At 43.9% G+C, this 22,629-nt stretch overlaps 1 protein-coding gene across 3 annotated transcripts in view; it reads left to right on the forward strand.

The window, feature by feature from the left end:
• The window catches only part of PBX3 (PBX homeobox 3), a 234,800-nt gene extending 218,048 nt beyond the window's left edge, over positions 1-16,752 (forward strand). For 2 of the 3 annotated variants that reach the window (XM_029203913.1, XM_029203914.1), the window contains exons 6-9: positions 9,857-10,022; positions 11,518-11,630; positions 12,408-12,497; positions 15,215-16,752. In XM_029203913.1, the coding sequence (XP_029059746.1) occupies positions 9,857-10,022; positions 11,518-11,630; positions 12,408-12,497; positions 15,215-15,307 (462 nt within the window). In that variant the 3' untranslated portion in view covers positions 15,308-16,752. The remainder of the gene's footprint in view (positions 1-9,856; positions 10,023-11,517; positions 11,631-12,407; positions 12,498-15,214) is intronic. The other variant, XM_029203915.1, reaches the window with a different exon arrangement.
• The last annotated feature ends 5,877 nt before the right edge of the window (positions 16,753-22,629 follow it).

Genomic DNA, 22,629 nt, shown 5'->3' on the forward strand with positions numbered 1-22,629 from the left:
TAAATTAACTTCTCTTTTTACTATTGTAAGTAGGACTGTGGTGAATCTCTTTGCACATATATCTCTAAATATTTCATCAAGATAAATTCTTAGTAATGCTGAGTCAAAGTGTATGTATATCCACATTTGCTGGCATACTTTAAGGAAAGGTTATGCTAAATAATAAGTAAACTGTATCTACCCATTTCTGTTTATTTCTTTAAATGTTTTTGATTTCCTGAAGCTGACAAATTTGTTCTTTGTTGAGCTCCAAAAGGTCACTGTGACACATCATTGTGATTGCCTGAGTGAGCCTTGTTTTTATAGCTGAAGGTCTTTACTAGATACACCCCATCCAAGGGGCTCCCACATGTACTCATACAAATAAGTTAATGCAACTAGAATTAGCCTGCTCACTTAAGGGAACAGTCTTGAACTCAGGTGCACATGCTTCACAAAGTAGCTGAAGATTTTCCAGAGGGTACAAGGGCATGCATGGTTTTAAGGTTATCACTGGTCAGCTTTCCATGTGTGTGTGTGTGTGTGTGTGTGTGTGTGTGTGTGTGTGTGTGTACTTCTTCCTGAAATCCACTTGCCTCAGAAAGCTGCTGTTGTAGTAGCTCGTGTGGCTGTCCTTTTCCCTCTTCGCCTTTTCCACTTGCCCTTTTCGCAGTTCAGGAAATGGATAGTCCCACCCATTGCCCCAAAGTCTGAGACCCTCTCTGGTTCCCAGCAAGGGATTGTGTGAAATATTGGTGATAACCAAACCTCCTTCAGTCAGCACTTTATAACCCAGCACCCCTCTGATTAAGAAATGCATGTGTTAATTCTGTATTGAAGACTGTGTTCACAGTATTCAGTAGTTTACAAATAATTTAGTGAATCAGAATTAAAGCAATGTTCCCCTCCAAAGTACTCTCAGTAACTTCATAAGGGGGAATTTCAATGCTGATAAATATAGAACTTTTAATAATAAAGTGTTTCAACTATTAAAAAAAAGAAATACATGTGTGATAAAACCTTACTTTTGATGGTCAAAATAAGTATTATTTGTCAAAAATAAGTATTGGCGTTGCTTTGATTAATTTTAGACTAACTGTGATGATAGCTTAATCCAGAAGGATATGTTAAACATGTAGAGCATTATAATTATAGTAAATAAAAAGAGTTTAAAAATTTCAATTTCCATATATTGCTTTTGTAGAGCATAAAAGTATATTGCATTAGGATAATATGGGAGGGAAATGAAATGGAAATGCGCTTCCAAAACAAAAGAGAACGCAGCATTTTTGACTATTAAAGAAAAACGAGTTTATATATTTTTAAAATGGATAGTGGGTATCAAATTGCTTTGCTATTTATATTTGGTTGGATACATTTTAAAGAATAGCATTACAGTTTTATTTTAAAATGCCAACATTTATGACATACTGAAATAACATTGTTTACAACTCTATAAACTTATAATGAAAAATCGTAGATGCCAACTTAAAAAATGTACAAAGGAGAAAAAAATGTGTGAGCAGATACCTGATTTTTTTCAACTTTTTTAGGCAGTGTTCCAGCAAAAAGTGTGACACGGGACAGGCACCTAAATGGGAAGGCTGCCTCACCTGGCCTCAGGTGGCCTCACGGGAACGTTCCCCACTGTACTTCCTAGAAATCTCAGGCTCCCCTCCCTTAGTGAGCCCTGGCGTGGTGGAGGTGGTGAGATCACCTGCAGAGCCCTTCTTCCGGCTTTCCCTTGCCTGGAGCACTCTCCCCTTCTCTGTACCTTAGCCAGAGCCTGCCGGTCCCTCAGCTGCTTTAGGTCCCTCAGGCCTGGTACCCATGCCTCCTCCCTCTCTCTCAGCTCCCTCGTTCTCCACAATGAAAATATGCCTCACTTGTTAGACCTCCACCAGACATCACCTCTTGCAGAAACACTCCTTGATTCCCCTTTCCTCTTTTCCTTTAGAATGGTTTCTCCTTCCTCTTTCACTATAAAAGAGGGGTTCAGAAGTTAAGGGAAAAGGGAGTTAAGTTAGAAAATAGAATGAGTCTCTGGAATCTTGGAGAGGTCCAGGTAGAGGGAGGCAGTGGCTTATGTGTTTGGCTTGTGTCAACAGAGCTTCTAGAGCGTTGTACCTCTGAAATATGGAGTCTCAATAAAAATACTGTTGAATTGAATTGAAGCTGAAGTCCAGTTCAGGTTTCACCTTACCTCTGAATTCTTTGATTTCCCAGATCTGCTGGGTCTTCTCTCCTTCCAAATTCCTTGTGTACTTATAGTCTATTCTGTACAGCTTGGTGTGTCATCATCACCATCCTGCAATTTTTGTTAATTATTTTGAGTGTCTAGCATTATTTTTATAACCAAATTGTAAATTCTAGGCAGGTACCTGTTTATTTTTTCATCTCCCCATGGCACCTACTATAGCACTGGCCATAACAGATACTCAATAAATATATCCCAGTTCATTGTAAAAAAAGGAAAAAAATTGATGGGGTGTCCTGGGGTTGAAGTATGGATATGTCACACTTCACTGTATGATTTTGGGCCACTTGTGTATAGTCTGGATCTCTTGATTCTTCATTGATAAAACATAGGTGGTAGTGATAGCTAATAATATCAGGTAATCACTATGGGCCAAAATCATTAATGTACCTGACATTTCTATGAGGTACAAATAACATTTCTATTACTACTCTTATTGTTCTCACTGTATATGAGAGTAATATAAAGTACTAAAATAATCTGCCCAGGGTCACTCATAGTAAATGGCAGTGTGGATTTGAAACCAGACCCTGAGTCCCAAGCATTTACCCATCATGTGATACTGCCCATATCTGATGTATCTACCTCAGTTAAAGATTCTAAGTGAGTAGAAGGTTCTGGGTATCTTTTTGAAAGAGGTAAAAAAGTGACACAAAAGTTGAATTTAGTTACATATTTGGAAAACATTTTTACTTTTTTCCCCAGCTTTATTGAGATATAACTGAAACATAACATTGTTTAATGTATACAACGTGTTGATATGATACATTTAAAAATTGCCAAATAATTACTGCACAGTGTTAGTTACCACCTTCATCCCATCACATAGTTACCATTTCTTTTTCCTAGTGAGAACATTTAAGATGTACTCTTTTAGGAACATTCAAGTATGTGATACAGTATTATTAGCTATAATCAACCCCTGGTAACCTCCAGGGGTTTCTCTGAGTTTGTCTCTTTTAGATTCCATATTTTAAAACATTTTACTTTTTCCCAGACCATAGGTTATCTTTTCCTTTTGTTTATTGTTTCCTTTGCTGTGCAAAAGCTTATAGGTTTGATTAGGTCCCATTTGTTTATTTATTTTTGCTTATTAGGTCCCATTTGTTTATTTTTGTTTTTCTTTCTATTGCCTTGGGAGAGTGACCTAAGAAAACACTGGTATGATTTACATCAAAGAAAGTTATGCCTATGTTCTCTTCTAGGAGTTTTATGGTATCATGTCTTAGATTTAAGTCTTTAAGCCATTTTGAGTTTATTTTTGTGTATGGTGTGAGGGTGTGTTCTAACTTCATTGATTTACATGTGGCTGTCCAACTTTCCCAACACCACTTGCTAAAGAGACTGTCTTTTCCCCATTGTATATTCTTGCCTCCTTTGTCAAAGATTAATTGTCCATAGATGTGTGGCTTTATTTCTGGGCTCTCTAGTCTATTCCACTGATCCATATGTCTGTTGTTGTGCCAGTACCACACTGTTTTGATTACTGTAGCTTTGTAGACAATAGTGTTGTCTGAAGTCTGGGAGGGTTATGCCTCCTGCTTTGTTCTTTTTCCTACAGATTGCTTTGGAAATTCTGGGTCTTTTATGGTTCCATATAAATTTTAGGATTATTTGTTCTAGTTCTGTGAAAAATGTCATGGGTAATCTGATAGGGATCGCATTAAATCTGTAGATTGCCTTGGGTAGTATGGCTGTTTTAACAATATTAATTCTTCCAATCCAAGAGCATGGGATATCTTTCTATTTCTTTGAGTCATCTTCAGTTTCCTTTATTAATGTTTTGTGTTTCTTAGCATATAAATCTTTAACCTCCTTGGTCAGGTTTATACCTGTTTTTTGTTTGTTTGTTTTTTGGTTTTTGGTTTTTTGCGGTACGCGGGCCTCTCATGTTGTGGCCTCTCCCGTTGCGGAGCACAGGCTCTGGACGCGCAGGCTCAGCGGCCATGGCTCACGGGCCCAGCCGCTCCATGGCATGTGGGATCTTCCCGGACCGGGGCACAAACCCATGTCCCCTGCATCGGCAGGCAGACTCTCAACCACTGCGCCACCAGGGAAGCCCTGATGTGATTTTTAAAGGGATTGTTTGTTTACATTCCCTTTCTTATATATCCTTGTTAGTGTGTGATGTGACCTACAAGGGCTTAATTTCCAAAATATACAACCAGCTCATACAACTCAATAACAAAAAAAAACCCAATTGAAAAATGGGCAGAAGACCTTAATAGACATTTCTCCAAAGAAGGCATATGGATGGTCAATAGGCACATGAAAAGATGCTCATCATCACTAATTATTAAAGAAATGCAAATCAAAACTATAATGAGGTACCACCTCACACTGGTCAGAGTGACCATCATTAAAAAGTCTACAAATAACAAGTGTTGGAGAGGGTGTAGAGAAAAGGGAACCCTCTTACACTGTTGGTGGGAATGTAAATTGGTGCAGCCACTATGGAAAACAGTATGGAGGTTCCTCAAAAAAATAAAAACAGTGTTACCATATGATCCAGCAGTCCCACTTCTGGGCATGTACCCAGACAAAACTATAATTCAAAAAGATATATGCACCCCTATGTTCATAGGAGCACTATTTACAATAGCCAAGACATGGAAACAACCTAAATGTCCATCAGCAGATGAATGGATAAAGATGTGGTGTGTATATATACAATGGAATATTACTCAGCCATAAGAAAGAATGAAATAATGCCATTTGCAGCAGTATGGATGGACCTAGAGATTACCATACTAAGCAAAGTCAGAAAGAGAAAGACAAATACCATATGATATCACTTATATGTGGAATCTAAAATATGACACAAATGAACATATCTCTGAAACAGAAACAGACTCATAGATGAAGAGAACAGACTTGTGGTTGCCAAGGGAGAGGAGGGGTTAGGGAGGGAAGGATTGGGAGTTTGGGATCAGCAGATGCAAACTAGTATATATAAACAACAAGGTCCTACTCTATAGCACAGAGAACTATATTGGAACCATAATAAACCATAATAGAAAAGAATATGAGAAAGAATATATATATGTATATATGTATGTATGACTGAATCATTTGCTGTACAGCAGAAATTAACACAACATTGTAAATCAATTATACTTCAGTAAAATATTTTTTTTTAAAAAAGAAAGAAAAACATTTTACTTTTTAAAGGCAGTTGGCAGTCTGCAGCTGAATTGAGTCAGGGGAAATGCATGGCTCTAGTAATTGGGAGAGAACAGAAGCTTTTCCAGCCACTTCTTGGCCTTGCAGAAGGGCTCCAGAAAATCACCAGCCTGTAAAATGTTCACTACTCATTTCCCTGATTGCCAAAGGCGTACAGTCTGGGAGCTGGTAGCAATGAACGTCAGTAGGAGGAGGAGAGTACTTGTGGTTTTTGTTGTTTTGGTTTTTGGTTTTTTTGCGGTACGCGGGCCTCTCACTGCTGTGGCCTCTCCCGTTGCGGAGCACAGGCTCCGGACGCGCAGGCTCAGCGGCCATGGCTCACGGGCCCAGCCGCCCCGCGGCACATGGGATCCTCCCGGACCGGGGCACAAACCCGTGTCCCCTGCATCGGCAGGCGGACTCTCAACCACTGCGCCACCAGGGAAGCCCAGTACTTGTGTTTTTATTATTGTTTTTAACTGATCTTAAAATTCTTACCTGGCCCTTTGCCTTCTGCACAGTCCAAAGTCATGAATCCTTGATATGTGGCTCGAAAGAGAAGCACAGGACAGTATATTCCCTTTTTGTCCACCAATTTTCTCTTTGTGTTTCTATTCTGGGACCAGTGTACAGACCATTCAAGTTCAGAGAGAGAGCAAGCTCTTCTCTCCTTTGAGCCAGTGTGTACAGCCTGGCTCCACTGTGAGCCCTGTGTAGGGGAGGGCCACGTGTGCTCTGTAGCTTTTGGTGCTTCCAGCTGGGTGACTTTTGCAATTGTATCCATCTGATTTTGAAATGTGAAAAAAACTCCTGAACTTAGGTGTCGATTTATACATTAATTACACCGATCTCAGTTGCAGCAGTGTGGTCTTAATAGCTGATTGCTGCAGTATCCAAATCTGTGATATCAGAATGTGACGTGCATATTTTAATTTGAGAAATAGTTTAACATTTTTAGATATTCATTTAGATGTGGTTATGCAGGTTAAACATAACGTATGATCACTGCTTCTTTCATTGCTTCCAATTAAACCTTGCTTGTTAGTTTAACCTCTAGGTAATCCCATCAAACAATTGATGTCAAGGAAACACTGCCCACAGTAGCTTCGGATGAGTGGCCATTAATTTTAATTGCCTTGATATTAAAGATTAAGAAGTATCGGGACTAGCAGAATGGAAACGATCCGATGTCAAGCAAATCCACTTGCTAAAGCTTCCCCAGGCTGCTGGTGATATTAAAATTTTACTGTGAGAATTAAATAAACCTTTATTAGTGATGACTGTTGTTTGATTGGTCCAGGGTTATGCATCAACACAGAATTCTTACATATCTGGAGGTGAGACCTTTGATGGTATAGAGATTCCTCAATTATGAAACCGTTAATAAAGCTGTAATCAGATTTTCCAGGCTAGGTTTCATTAATGTATTATAGCTTCTCTGATTGTCAAGGTAATATTAACTACAAAGTACAGAATCCAACAGAGAATTGTTTAGAAGAAGAGAATTCTAAGATGGGCCTTTCTTGCTAAATTCAGAGTTGGGGAATTTTCATTAATTATGCTTAAGAAATTCCAAATTCCCTCTCAACCAGGAATATCTCCCTTTGCACTATAGATACATTCAATATTTAACTCTTTCAGAGGCCTGACAGTCTTACTCAGACAAGCTAGACTGATATATATTGAAGGAGGTTTTTGTGAGCTGGTCCGCTAGGTCTGCCTCCTGAGCTGAGGATATGCTTGTGACAAGTGAGTTGGGGGCTATGAGAACTTGCTTTAACAAGCATAACCAGAGCGAATGCCTTTGGGGTCATCTTACAGTCTAAATTCAGAACTTTTATTTTTAGAGTCATATAATTCTGGTCTGGGAATGGATCCTAAGAGTCACTGAGGCTGCCTTCTCCTGGTGCGGAAATCCCTCCCAGAGCATCTGCCTCCATGCTCTTGGAGGCCTGGGCCCCACATCAGCATCATCTCGGCTTCTCCCTCTCCCCTGGCCTCCACAGTGAGTCAGTGGCCAAATTCTGCCTATTCTAGTCCTCTTCCATGACCTCTGCCCTCTCCACAACTCCTGTTCTGCCGGGCTCAGGTCTTCCTCACCTTCTCACCTGTGTGCCCTCCTGACTCTTCCTCCCCCACCACGTCCCACACAGTTATCCCACGCACCTGCCCCACACACATGGGGCTGAAAGAAGGGAGGGCAGAGGAGGCCGATGGCAGAGTGGAGTTGGGTCCCTCAGGGCTGTTTGAGAGCCTAATATTGTGACAGTCTAAATATTGGAACTAAGGCCCATGAGTGGAAATGGAAGGGAACCGGATTTTAGTTCCGAATAGAGAGCTGTGTATCCGTCAGAACTATCTAACGGTGGAATCAGGGACTTTGTGACATGGCGAATACCACGTCTCTGGCAGTGGAGATGCCATGAACATGAAGAGAAAATGGAGACGGAGGCACAGGTTAAAGGACACATGAATTCTCTTTTAGACCTGTTGAGTTGCAGGTTGTGACAGAACATTTCTAAGGAAGTGTCTTAAAGATTGAGAACTGAAATTATTCATAGAAGTTAGGGATAGAGATGGAAATCTGGGAGTCATTCACAGAGACAATGGTTGAAATCGTTAATAGAGATAAGATTGCTCAGCGCGCGTGCGCGCACACACACACACACACACACACACACACCCTGGTGTGTCAGGGAAGGAGAAGCAGGAGCATAATGTCACAGAAACCGTGCAAAGAAAGCACTTTAAGAAGGAGCCAGAGGTCGGGGGGAGGTAATTACAAGTATCAGACGCTGCTGAGAAGTCAAACAAGTTGCGGAGAGAGAAGACCATTGGATTTGGGACAGGTGTGATGCCCGTGACCACCTCAGTCCATCACCTAGTCCTGGAGATTGTTAAGATTGTTGCATGAGAAAACGTATGCAAAGGGCTCCGTGTGATGCTCAGTGCAAAGGAGATGCTCATTAAATAGTTACTATTACCACCACTATTTGAAATGAAGGAAGGAAGGGGCACGTCTAATCCTTCATTGGGTCGGGGAGTTGTGTGGGGGGACGATAGTGGAACAGAAACGGCTAGGAAGGCCTGATCTGCAGCATATTTGCTTCCTGATGAGTTTTGGCTTGTTGCTGTCTGAACCAGTGTTCATGGTGGCTGCACAGGTCTTCAGCTAGTGTGCTGCCCTGTGTGTGTGTCACACCGTGACCCCCCCCCCCAGGATGGGACAGTGTGTGGGCTGCTGCAGGCCAACATTGTCTTCCTCATGTGGCTTCCTTGCCAGGGCTCTCTAGCTTTCCCTGAACGGATGAGTGCCATAGTTTGAAGAATGAGAGTTCTATTTCCAAAGCAATTAAAGACTTGGCAGAGATGGTCAACTAGCATGCCCATTGGTGTAAATTGGGTTGGAGGGCTTATACCACTCCTTATTTTCCCTCAGGGTCCCTAAATGGCTGTTCAGGATGAAACAGTGACCCACCCTGCCTGATACCACAGCAGCATGCCCCTTTGACACATTATTAAGAAATTATTAAAAAGTGTTTTTAAACTGTTACTTTAACAAAAGAGAGGTCAGAGCCTTTTATATAGCAAGTGGGTACCTATTCATAAATTGCTGTGTGGGTTTTAGCTTCTTTATATAGCTCAGCTCCCAGGTGCCTGAACACTCAATGTAACTACAGGCAGTGAGTCTTGGGCTGAAGTTTCGCTGTCAATGAAATGTGATGAAATCTGCCTGTTGCCAAGATCCTCCTTAGAAATCTCTTCCGTTTGCTCTGGTTGGCACCATAAGTAGTTTGCAAAAGAAATAAGTATGTTCTACCTGATGAAATCAGCCACTGATTCTGCATTTGCATTTGACCTTATTGCAATTGCTTGAGTTTTCACATTGTGACCTTCTCACATGTTAACTGGCACAACTTGAGCAGCCATCTTGGCAGACATACAGTATCTTCTAAGGCAGGAGACAAAGGGTTTTTTCATCCATTATTAATTGATGTTACTCTTTTTAGCACACCAAACATGATTTTACTGTACAGCTGCCAAAATTGTTCCAGACCCCAAAAGAATAAGTCATTCTTTCACAAGCATTTCTTATTATTTACCTAACTTAACAAATGTTTCCTTTAGTTTTTCAGCTCCTTTTCAGGGGACTAGTCATTTATATATTAATTGGTATATACCAGTTGACTATTTTTTATGAACAGTGCTCCCAGCCATTTTAGTGTTACTGGGGCCAACTCCAAGAAGTGGTCTTATTCCAAGAGTGTTGAGAGGTTTGCCAAAAGAGCAAGTGAGCCTCTGCACCATTCTGCATCATCCCCAGGGTGTGATCACAGGCTAGGAATTGAGTGTCTTCCAAGGTCTCCCTTTGGTGTCCTACAGTTATTATTGGAAGTTTGATTTTTGTTCCTCTCTTTGAACCTCGCTTCCCCTTACTCATATCCCTGTGATTTGTAGGTATCCAACTGGTTTGGCAACAAACGAATCAGGTACAAGAAGAATATCGGCAAGTTTCAGGAAGAAGCCAATCTCTACGCTGCAAAGACAGCCGTGACAGCTGCACACGCAGTGGCCGCAGCCGTGCAGAACAACCAGACCAACTCGCCCACCACGCCAAATTCTGGTGCGTACGGGCGCTCTCTCCCTACTCAGCTCAGGCAGCCTTATGCCACAAAGCCCTGTCCCACAGACCAGGAAACAAGAGCCATACTGGGGACACAGTGGACTTATAAAGGAAGATTTATATTAAAATGCAGACTTGTTCTTGGGGTGGGTGAATGAGTGGATAGCCAGAGCCTGTAGACCCGCTATTCACAGTGAGTGCCACTCCGTACTGTTAGATTCTGGAACTTTCACACTTAGCAGTGTTTTTAATTCAGCAGTTAAGCAAAGTGCTATCACTAACGATTACTTTAACTCTATTGTTCCATGTGTCATTTTAAAATCAATAGTGGTCTGTCAAAGAACGAGTGAAATAGAAGTGGGAGATTTACCTGTTGCTGTGAGTAATGAAGCTGGTATGTTGGGGTTAGGACAGTAGGGCTTTCTACCTGATGTAGCTGCAGAGTCGAGTCCGCTGTCCTTACATCTCCTTAGCACCTGTGCTGACTCGGTAGGCTCAGCACGTGGTTAGCTGATCGGGATGTGGTTAGCCGTGAGGGGTATGGTACTCAACACATGGATGCAATATCTTGGCTGCTCATACAATACATTTTGGCCAGATTTTATGTGGCATTTTTTGATGGAGTTGGAAACATGTTAAAATTAGAGGGAACTTGAGTAGCAATGAAAGATGTGCGGCTAGTCCAAACAGATGGACTTGAGAAGCAAATCAAGGGACTTTTCTAAGGAGATAGTTTAAATATATCTTTAAAAATTCAGAAAGTGAGGGGTTTTTTGTTTGTTTTGGTTTGTTGTCTTCTTCCCTCCAGCCCCCAAGTTCTTTTTTTTTTTTTTTTTTTGGTACGCGGGCCTCCCACTGCTGTGGCCTCTCCCGTTGCGGAGTACAGGCTCCGGACGCGCAGGCTCAGCAGCCATGGCTCACGGGCCCAGCCGCTCCGCGGCATGTGGGATCTTCCCGGACCGGGGCACGAACCCATGTCCCCTGCATCGGCAGGCGGACTCTCAACCACTGTGCCACGAGGGAAGTCCCCCCTTCCAAGTCCCCCCTTCCAAGTTCTTTTTAATGGAGCATGGAAACTGATGAAAGTTAGGCAGAGCGTATGGCTTAGAAAGAGCTTGAGAAAAATGTTTCTTCTCTGGGTAATTGTCCACCATGACAGTTAATGATGGTGAAGAGCTCACTTAATGACCAAGTCCTGGAGATAAATGAAAACAAGGGGATGGTTCCAGGCCAGCTGCTGGGTGTTTTTCTGTTTGTTTTGATTCTCTCTTTCTTTCGTATGTGGGCTTCCCCATTGATAGGACTTTCCTAGATGCAAAATGAATCACAGGACCTAACTCCTTGGAGTTATTCTCCGTCCTCCTAGATCTAGAAATGCCTTATGTTGTACACAACCTTTCCCTTCTGTACCTTTTCTCCTTTCCCTGCCTCTAGGTCTTTGAGGATTATGTGTGTAGCTCTCTGTTATTCAGCTACTTAACTCTTTCCTTTCCAGGTTCTTCTGGTTCTTTTAACCTCCCAAATTCTGGGGACATGTTCATGAACATGCAGAGTCTGAATGGGGATTCTTACCAAGGGTCCCAAGTCGGAGCCAATGTGCAATCACAGGTAGGAGAAATGCCCCAGCTGGGGCCTTTCTAGCAGGGTAGGGTTTGGGCTCAAAACTCCTGACTCTCAACCCGTGGAAGTGGTCTGCACACCGTGCAGACCCTGTGCTGGGTGCTTCCGGACGTTACCATCTGCCCCAACATTTAATTTAATGAGAAGTCAAGTGAACAGTGGCTTTGGATGATTCAAACCTGATAAACTTTGTGAATGCATTCGGCTCTGGCTTGAGCTCATGGAGAGGGGTTGGGTGCATATTACTTTCATGACAAAACAGAACAGAAAAATTGTGTGTGCCAGTGTGTGTATGCTTTTAAAATATATTACTCTGTTTCATTTCTGTATTTATTTTTTTAAGTCATAATACAAAAACCTGAGTTCTTAAAGTATATTCCAGGTTCATCTCTTTTTCTCATCCTCTTACTGGAAAGCAGCTACTTGTTTTTATGCACGTGGGAGTGTGTGCGTGTGTGAGAGGGCGAGCCAGTATACATATTTATAAGTAGTTTCACCCACAGCCATGCTCATTTGGCTGGTGTAGATGCAAAGTTTGCATGACCATGAAGATGTTGTTGTTTGGCTGGCATGAAAAACAAAGATGTGCGAGTTTAAATATGCAAAGAATTGTTGAAATTCTGCCAGTCACATTTGATTGATAAATTTGTCTTTCATTCAAGATGCTAAACCCTCATGGCACACATGATTCAAATTGTTTCCTTTTGTAAGTAATGATGTTTTAATAGATTTGGGATGATGAATTTTGTTTTGTCTCACTTCTAGGTGGATACCCTCCGTCATGTTATCAATCAGACGGGAGGCTACAGTGATGGCCTTGGAGGAAACTCACTGTACAGTCCACATAATTTAAATGTGAGTACTCTGGGGAACCAGATTTGAAGAGCTGTAGGAACAGCGTCAGGTAAACAGTGGCTAATAAATAAATTAATGGCCATTTTACTTGGCTTCTCATCTTTTTGGCAGGTGGGGAAGGCAGCATTTTTAGTGTACTTTTATTTTATGAACCTAAACACTGATGTTACCTTCAATGCCATTAGAAGTCCTCACAGAGGCCCAGGGTGGCTGGCATTCTGTCATCAATAGAGACTTAAGCATCAGCCCATTAAGATGCCATCTCCCACTGGCCGTGCTGTGTTCCAGGGAGATGGTGAAAAACAGGTCATTTATCTTAGACTCGAGCAGCAGGAAAAATTCCCAAACACAGCTCAGGTGAAGGGGAGGAGGGCCCCAGACAGATCAACAAACCAAGCTAAACAAAGACTCCTGTTCTTAAGAGTAACTTGCTGTATTGTCAATGTGGGATGCAAAATACGTCCAGCATTTTCCATGGCCTCTCAGTTAAGTACGGAGGAAATAATTTTAACTTTAGTAACCAATTGACCAGAGCTTCACTTCCCCCCCCTCCCCCGACATGGATGGAAAATAGCAAACTCACAGCACCTAAAGGGGAGCTGCGGGGACTGGGTCCCCAGGGTGGAGTGGTGGACAGAATCTGGTACTCCAGACTAGGGAGGAAACGAACTGCCCAACACATGGTAGTAGAGTCAGAAAGAAAACAGACAGAAGTCTCCCTTTTTGAGGCCTAGCTTTCTATGAGAGTAAATATTAATGATTTAGAAAGTGATTGAGGATGTTCAATTGTAAAAGGAAAACAGGACCATTAAATACTCAAATCTTCTACATTTGAAATGTCAAATCTTTCTTTTTGGGTTTATAAATAACTCGTAATAACCCACAACAAACCATATAAAAAGCCTTTTAGTTGCATTTCTCCTTTTTCATTTAAGTGTTTTGAAATGCTTCAGAGAATGTGCGATATCCTTATCAACATGATAAAATATGAAACTGTGATTGCCTGCAGCATTTTACAGACATGAATTCCATCTTCGTTGATGAGGCTTGATAAGGCGCTGTTGTATAATACAGTGCATAATCTCAAACCACCAGAGTAAGGATTAATTTATTTTGAAAAAAAGAATGCTTGCTGACAACCTCTCCTCCAGCTGCCACGCTGGGTAAAAATATTGTACATTTGTTGTTTATAAATTTGGATAAAAGAGGAATGATGTTTACTTCAGATGGAATATCTTTAGACTTGTGTCTGTGTAAGAGATTTTCTTTTTCTAAGTATATTTTCATACCTGAGTGGTGAGAACAGCTTACATATTAGATAGAGGAGAGGATTTCTTCGAGTCCACACAAACACACACGCGCTTGTCACCATCCAACCTGCACAGCTGAGGCTTTGAAGATCAACCGCCATAGCTTTATTTTTTTTCCTAACCTGGATTTGATACACCCAAAGCCTGGAAAATCCTTCTCCCTTCGGCTCTGGTCATCTCTGTGTGGTTGTTTGGTCCCTCTCTCTCCCCCCTCCCCACCATTTCTCTGTGGACCTAGAGGGAGGAAAGGTGCTTTAGATGCAGGACTGTGCAGTTAAGCCGAAGACAGGGTTCCCTAAGAACAGCATATTGGGAGAAGGAAAAATTCCCAGCCCAAGGCTGGGCGAGGAATCTCAGTAGCCTAGCAGCGCAGGCCTAAAAAGAAGATATTTTGGATGGACTCGTAGAACAAGTCGCAGATGGATGTGAGGGAGTCGGGGGACCTTCTGCCCCTCACTGGCACTGGTGTGGGAGGTATAGGTCTGGGGGCAGCACAGCACGAGGCTGGTCTGCGCCGCAGGCACTGGGTGGCAGAGAGCTCACCCTCGCCTTCTCTCCAGAAAGGCCCGCCCCGTCACTTCCGCTCAGTGTTCCCCAGCTCACAAGCCCAGCACCTCCCTCTTCTTGACTGACATAAAAATATGTAGCGACAAGCTGTCTGCCACAGCAGAAATCTGATCAGACATTGATTTCAGCAATTGCCTCTATAGGCCAAGACATAAGGCAAATTTGTTTCTGAGCACTGTTACTGCGGATGCAGGTCTGAGGCAGGAAGGGCCAGTGGCATGTGAAGAGCGGTAGCAACATCCCGAATAGGAGCCCCAGTTACAGATAATTGGAATCCAGATTTGAATAGTGTGTGCTCCTCCACAGTTCATGCATTTTCATTCTGCAAGATCCTATTTGGAGGGAAATTCTGGCCTTCATTTTCCAAGGGTTATAGTAGCTGGCTGTCAGTCTTGTATAGAAAAGGGGCCTGGGGGTGGATGGGCTTCTTCTCTATGGAAACGAGGATTAAGCTGGGTTGAAGTTTATACTTTGTGGAGCCCAAGGTCTTGCCAGAGCATTGCATTGAGCTTCTCCACTGCTCGCTTCTTATAAGATTTTTCTTCAAGTCACTTGATTTTTATCAGCAAATCAAAGGCCGAGCTTCGTGCCAGCTTGAGACCAGCTGAAGCCCTCCTTCAGCGTGCTGATTTATTGCCAAGTCTTTACTTGGTAGGATGGATTTGTTTTACATGCATTTAATCCCACTTTAACACATGCTTCAAACTCCTGCCAAAGTGGGTTTAGAAAACACATTTTGCTAATGCATCTTTGCTCTCATGTTGTCATCGGGGTATTTTCAATTGGGGAGGAGAATTAATATGTAGACGTGCACCCGTTGAACTGTGCTTCTCCTTTCAGGCTAATGGAGGCTGGCAGGACGCAACAACTCCATCTTCTGTGACTTCTCCTACAGAAGGCCCAGGAAGTGTGCACTCTGATACCTCTAACTAATCTCTGGCAACACTTTTCCCTGAGCTGACATGCCTTGATAAGTGCATTCAGAGCAATAGGAGGAAAAGGAAAGCGTTTTTGTAGCCCACCATCTACAGCTTTACTGTAAAACCTTGTCTTATTAGAGAACTTGGTGAATCTGTTTTTTAAGGAATCATAATCATTTGTATTTATACTTAAAAACACACAATGTTAAAAAAGCACTTTATCCAGTTAGGCCAAGATTTAACACTGTCGACAGTCCTATAGCTATTTTATCATAATTTATTATCAATATTTTACATTAATGGTTTCTCACTTGCCAATTACTTGGCCTTAAGGGTAAAAAGTACAATATATGCTAAACCTCAATCGCTAAAGCAGATACAAAGACTCACCTCACCTAAATTGAACTTCTTGCATATTTCCATTGCAGACTTTGATTGTCCTTCTTTCATATCACTAATGGAGTTGGAATAAAGGAGCTGTTTGGCTACCTGTTAATGATGGTTGTGTTTAAGAATCTTCCTCGTCACACTTGGGTTTCGATCTCTTATGTTATAATTAGATCAGAGACCGGTAGCATCTTTTCTCTCTCTGAAAGCACCAGTGCCCAGAGTCTGCTCGGTAATTAAATTATGGATCCAGACTGTTTTGAGAGCTGAAGATACTTGCTGCTGATAGAGGTGACCACGAGATCCGTCTGGGGTTTTATGGTGTGCACTGGGTGCTGCACAGACTTGTCAAGGTTTGCTACGTCCTCTGGGCATTCGCAAAGGCCCTGCTCTCTGGAGTGTTGTATATAGTGTAGCAAAAGAGTATTTATACATCTCACCAATCAAAACACAGCTTTATTACCTCATGCGAACTCATACAAACCAATAGAATTTCAACATGTTCTGTAGCTTAGAGTGCTCACTTACTACCTCTGAACAATACTCACGCTGTAGTTTGTCTCTTTCTTATCTTTTTGCATCTTGTAATTTACTCTTTGTTTCCCTTCATAAAATGTAATGTACATTGTAATCTTTTAAAAGAAAAATCAGGGTTGCATTTGCAACTTTTAAAAAACCAAGAGTGGAAACATTGGGTCTTAAATTAACACAGGATCAGTAAAACTGTTGTAAATACTGAGAAACATTTTGAATGTTCTTCATCTTGTTACTAATCCATGCAAAAAAAAAAAAAAAAAAGCGATGACTAATTGTGATGCATTCAGATTTCAGTATTCAGTACTGTATATTTCACCCTGTGTAATGGGGCCCCCTCTCCTTTCTCTCTTTTTGTATTGTATGCGATTCTGAAACTGATTGAGTCATGAAAATAATTTGTGGCGGTGATTCTAATGTATTAAAAACGTTTCGTGTTCCTTTCTAACTGGATTACACCCTGGATTGAAAAAGTCTTCCTCGTGGTAGTTATATGTAGTTTCAAACATGAATAAACTTTTTGCTTTCATGATTAAATGTTGATGCAATTTCTTACCCCACCTGGTGAGCCAGTCAGCGCAGGCAGAGGAGAAGGCCTGCCCAGAAGTCAGTCTGAGCATGTAAACGTGTGGCCTGTCAGAGGGACTCAGAAACCAAGGTGAGGCTGAGAGTGGCTGACTACACTTTCTGCAGGCTCCCAGCCAGTTCCTGGACCACCGTCACATGTCCTCACTTGATACTTACGCTCTAAGAATACCACAAGGAAAATATCATCCCCATTTTCACAGATTAGGAAACTGAAGTTCATAAAAATAGATGCCACAAGGTGAAAGACCTAGGACAACAAGGGCCACGCTTGGAACCCAGGTCTGTGTGTGTCCTTGGAGCTGACACTCTCCTGACTTAATGATGCATCCAGCATCTGTTGGATGGAAAGACCTGTTTGATAATTTTAAAATAATTATCAGTCTTGTCATATTCACTTCCTTGCTTTCATAACTTCTGTGAGATATGGGTTAAGAACAAGCAAAAGTTTGTCCCAAAAGAGTGAGCTTCCAAGGCCATAAAAAAACCAAAAAGCCACAACTTCTCATAACGTACCTTTGAAAACTAAACTTCTAAAATGTAAGACCAACTAGAAATCCTTTAACCAGATTAAACATTGTTTTTGTTTTATTCACATTGTCAGCAACTCCATGTATTTACATATACATCTGTCGCAAATATCTAAATCTTTGTAATAAAAGAAGTCAATAGCAGGTAATTGGCCTGTTTACTATATCTCCAGGAAACTGACTCACAGGAAATCAGATTAATGGTAATCAGTTGTGGCAAATTGTCTCTGATAAATACAACTGTTTTACTATTTCAGTTTGTAAAACAAGGTCTAGGGCCACCATTCCCATTAATCCTGAGGCAGTTACACTTTACAAAATAGATTGCCCTCCAAAGCTGTCCTCCCTCACAAGGGCTCTCAGCCTGCCTGTAGGAATCTCTCCCATGGCTAAGTAGTTACTTGCATGATTCAATTAGCTTATGGGTCAGCCTTTCTTATCTTTGTACATAAAACAATCGCTATGCTATGTGGTTTTGCAAAAATATCCTGTGGAAACCAGACACACATGCACACACAGATACATCTTTAAAGTCCAGAAACACACACTTCCTAAGAACCATCTCAGGTCTCCTCTCAGGCCAGCCTACTGAGAGAAGCACATACCGGTGTTTGCTGGAAATTCACACGATGCATCTTTCCATTGAGGGAAAGATGTGAATATAAGGCTTTATTCAGAGGAGGTCTCAAAAAAAAACAGTAATTCCTTTCCTAGAAGCTAATTTGGGAGGCCCTTGTATATAATCCCCTTCTGCTCTTCAGTACCTCTCTAGCAGAGGCCAGTGGCACCCTCACTTCATAGATAAGGAAACTGAGGCATGGCTCGGACCCCAAGGCTCTTAGGTCTCCCTCTAATTGGGTGAAATGTGTTGATCTGACAGATTTTCACCAGGTACCCTTTCTGGGGCAAGCAATGGGTTAGGATCTAGACGCGAGCACAATGAAATCAGGCCCTAGACCTCGGGAGGCTAAGATCCTGGGCCTGGGCCTTATTCAGAAAGCAGTGTGAGGGTGCTGGAGAGGCCGATAGGTTTCTTTTTTCTTTGTTTTACATTTTTTAAAAATAAATTTATTTTTGTCTGCATTGGGTCTTTGTTACTGTGTGTGGGCTTTCTCTAGTTGCAGCGAGCGGGGGCTACTCTTCGATGTGGTGCGGCCTTTTCATTGCGGTGGCTTCTCTTGTTGCAGAGCACAGGCTCTAGGCACAAGGGCTTCACTAGTTATGGCACACGGGCTTCAGTAGTTGTGGCTCGCAGGCTCTAGAGCACAGGCTCAGTAGTTGTGGCGCACGGGCTTAGTTGCTCCACGGCATGTGGGATCTTCCCAGACCAGAGATGGAACCCGTGTCCCCTGCTTTGCCGGGCGGATTCTTAACCACTGCACCACCAGGGAAGTCCCAAGGCTGGTAGGTTTCTGAACCCCGAGACTGGAAAAGTGAGGCTACCACACCCTGTTCACAAGGTCAAAGAATATAACAGCAGGAAACCACCTGGAACACCCAGTTGCAGGCTAAAGGGCCTGTCTACGCATCCAGTTAGATGCACAAGGGCACATGTGTGCTTCTATGACACTATGTTGTTACAGAACCAAACTTGGGTCCACTGACCTGTGCACAGTAAGGCCAATCTACTGACACCGGGCTGTGATGAAGGGAAGTGCAGCGTTTATTGCAGGGCGCCAAGCAAGGAGTTCAGGACAGCTAGCGCTCAAAAAGCCCCAACTCCCCAGCGGGTTTCAGCAAAGCATTTTTAAAGGCCAGGTGAGGGAGGGGTATCCCAGGGTAAGTGATCAACTCATGTGCAATTCTCCGATTGGCTGATGGTGAGGTAACAGGGTGGTGTCACAGGGGTTAACATTATCAATCCTTAGGCTCCAGTAGGTGTGGGACCTACGTGCTCATGATCATCAAGTAGTTAATTTCTTCCATTTGGTAGTGGTTTTAGCATCTGTGAAACAACTCAGGAAATGTGTGTCAGATACTGTTCTCTAGGTCCTTCAGCGAGGAGCTACAGCAGAGGCTGTGAGGAGGAGTCTGTCCTGGCAAGTCCCCACAGGGTCCTGCTTGGTTACACTTTCAGGACTTTCTGGAGCCCAAGTGCCTAAGAAGCTACACGTTGGACAGGAGGTACTCGGGCAGCATGGGAGCCTCTGAGGACAGTGGACCAGGCAGCCTTGCAAACTAGGTTAGAACTTGTCTGTAGCCCTGACCCAGATGGCAGCCTGGTGCCAGTCCCTGGCCGGAAGCCGAGGAGGGCAGGGCGGGGTTTGAGAGCAGCACCCTCCCTGTGTGGAAAAGGTGACCTGGGGCTAAGCCTTCCAGGTGGGGAGGTGTTTGGGGTGTAAAGTATGCATTGGCGCCGCGGGAAAGGGACCTTCTCCAGGCTGACAGCTACAGCTCACGAGCATCTCCTATGAACAGCCCTCAGCCAGGTGCTTTCTATGTTATTTAACGCCTATGGAGCCCCATGTCATGGGTGCTATTATCCCATCTTCAGATGGGGAACCTGGGGCTCAAGGAGATGACATCACCTGTCCAGGATCTCCCACAGAGCTGGTGTTTGCCCTGGGAAGGCCCCATGTGACACTTTCAGCAACCACTTGTAGTGGGACAGAAAGAGGCTCCTGTGAGCTTGCAGTGGATAAAAGAGAACGTCCAGTGTAAGGTCCCTTTCTGGGGCGACGTGACCAGGGGAATCATCCCCTGCCCCCCAAATCCTTAGAGCTTGCAGCCCTCCTACCTCTGTCTCCATTGCCTGGGCCACCAGAGTATGTGTGTCCTGTGGTGTGGACAGGACGTGTGTCACAGACTGTGTGTGGTCCTTTCCATGTCTATGGATCACAAAGTTGGGTGTGAGGGACAGGAAGAGCCCTCTACTTGGGCTGGGCTGGGCCTTGCACCGTAACTAAAGGAGGCAAACAGACCCGAGAAGGTAGCTGTCACGATGCATGGGAAGAGCTGAGCACAAGGCTGGGGCACGCCCCTTAAACGTACCTGTGCCCCGTGGGTGCTGTTCCAAGTCCCAGGCTGCGTGCAGCTTAGCCCTGGCTCCTGGCCCTTCAGCCCACTGCCCACACGGCCCACTCTGGGTTCAAGCAGATCCCACCCCCAGGCACAGATTTGAATCCTGGCTCCGCCTCCGCCCAGCTTTGTGACCTTGGGTGAGGGACTTAACCTCCCTGAGCCTCAGTTTCCTTATTCTCTCTTCTCAGAACATCCTTCTGTACCTGTCTCCTTGGTGAATGCCTGTCCTTTACGGCTGAGCTCAGACTGCTGTGTCCTCCTATGGAGCCAGGCCCTTCCTTCTCCCTCGTGTAGTGCTTTATCTCCCCTGCTGGATGTCCAAGCAGAGACCTACAGGAGGAGAATCAGGAAGACAAAGAGTGAGTTGGGGGGTAGGGGATAGAGGATCAGAGGAGGGAGGACCAAGCAAGGGGAAGAGCGTGTGCAAAGGCCAGGGGGCATGGCGAGAGGAAATGTCAGAGGTGCCACCGTGGAGGCTTGCTCCCTCCCTTCCCAGGATCTCTCCAAATCCTCACAGCAGCCTCATGAGGAAGGTTCTATCATTCTCTTCACTTTACAGATGAGGAAACTGAAGCTACTTGGCCAAATACACATGGAGATGGAACATGAGTCCGGGTGTGTCCGAAACCAAAACCCACATTTTCTGCTCTTTGTGCCTGGCTGTCTTGTCAGGGTCTCTTTCTTGTCATGGGGGGCAGGCTCACTGTTGGTGAGCCTAAGGCGGGACCTGGGCAGAGAAGGAGACAGATGCCAGCCCTTCCCCCCAGTCAGAGCCATTGGCTCTTCTCTCCAGTGGCCGGGGATCCCAGGGACCCCGTCGGGAGGCTGTTGTGTCCACAGGCACTTCAGGCCAATAAACAGCCTGCAACACATCCCCCCCTAGGCCTGGGGACCCAGCCCATGGACAGCAGGACCATCATCCCCCAGCCCTGATGACTCGGCAGTCACAGACTCAGCCGTCATGCACGGAGCCTGCTTCCAGCTGGGCCCCACCAAGTGCATTGCCGGGAGCTACACCGCCCAGCCAAGTGGGTACTAGCCCCATCACAGAGACAAAAACAGATGTCCAGGGGTTCTACGCGGCCCCATGGCTAGGAAAGCGCCGTGACTTAGCGCTCATGAGTGGATGCTCCTAGGGAGACCACCCGGGTGGAATCTGGGCTCTGCCTCGCACCGGCTGTGTGTCCTTGGGCAAGTCCTGTAACCTCTCTGTGCCTGTTTCCTTTGCTGTCAAGCACCTACCTCCCAGCATCGTAGGGAGGATCAAATGAGTCGGTACAGGTGAAGTGTCCTGCAGGTAGCAGGGGCTGAGGTCAGCTGTTCTTATTACCTATTAGTCCACGGCTTGCCCTGTGCTGATGATTTGCACTCAAATTCCAGCTTGCATCCCCCTTCACTCACTGTTAGTAAAACCCAGGTCTTCTGCCACCAGGTTGGTTCATCGCCTTCAAAGCAGCATGAGGTGGTGTGAAGAGTCAGGCCGAGTTCTGCCATCTTCCAGCTGTGTGTGACCTTGGGCATGTCACTGCCTTCTCTGTGTGGCCTCAGTTTCCTCATCTATGAAATGGGGAGAATTTGTTCCTACCTTCCTAGTAGGGATGTTGTAAAGATTAATGAGTTGATGCACTCATGATGCCTGGCCCATGGGAGGGGGTGGGTTCCCTTCTCATCGTTGTTACTGTTACACAGTACCCCAGGTCACAAGGGGATGCCCGGTCTCTGGCTCCTCTGGCTGAAATGATTACTTCCGGTCAGCAGAGAGGTGGCCAGGGGGTATCAGCTGCTTAGGATCCTGGGTGGGATTCGGTCTCTTCAATCTACCTACTCCGGCCTGCTCCCTCCCAGGCCTCAAGGCAGGACTAAGGCCTTGGCCTCACCTCTCACCACCATGGCAGGAGATAATAAAAGGCTGATTCTCTTTTCCTGGTAAAATTTCAGCAGAAAGTGTGCGCATCATTAAATATGGAAATCCAGAATTTTATTAGCAATCTGCTAGATCTGAACTGACGCCAATTAAACAAAAAAGATATCATTTATAAAAAGGCAGAGTTCAACTTGTATTAAATATGAAATGCAATTTTCTCCTGGTTTTGATTTATTACTGGTGGTCCATTGTTCAAAGAAGCATGTTATATTTCAATAGAGAAATATTGTTTATTCATTAATATTTTAAAACGGGCTTATTGCTGTGCATGGCCCTCACCGAATGAAACTTATGATTTAAAACATGAATTAATAAACACATTTGAAAGTGTTAGACGAGATCACAACCTCTCAT

The sequence above is a fragment of the Monodon monoceros genome, unplaced genomic scaffold (genome assembly GCF_005190385.1).
Source record: "Monodon monoceros isolate NGI ecotype Baffin Bay Population unplaced genomic scaffold, NGI_Narwhal_1 Super_Scaffold_5, whole genome shotgun sequence".
In the NCBI taxonomy this organism is placed as follows: Eukaryota; Metazoa; Chordata; class Mammalia; order Artiodactyla; family Monodontidae; genus Monodon; species Monodon monoceros.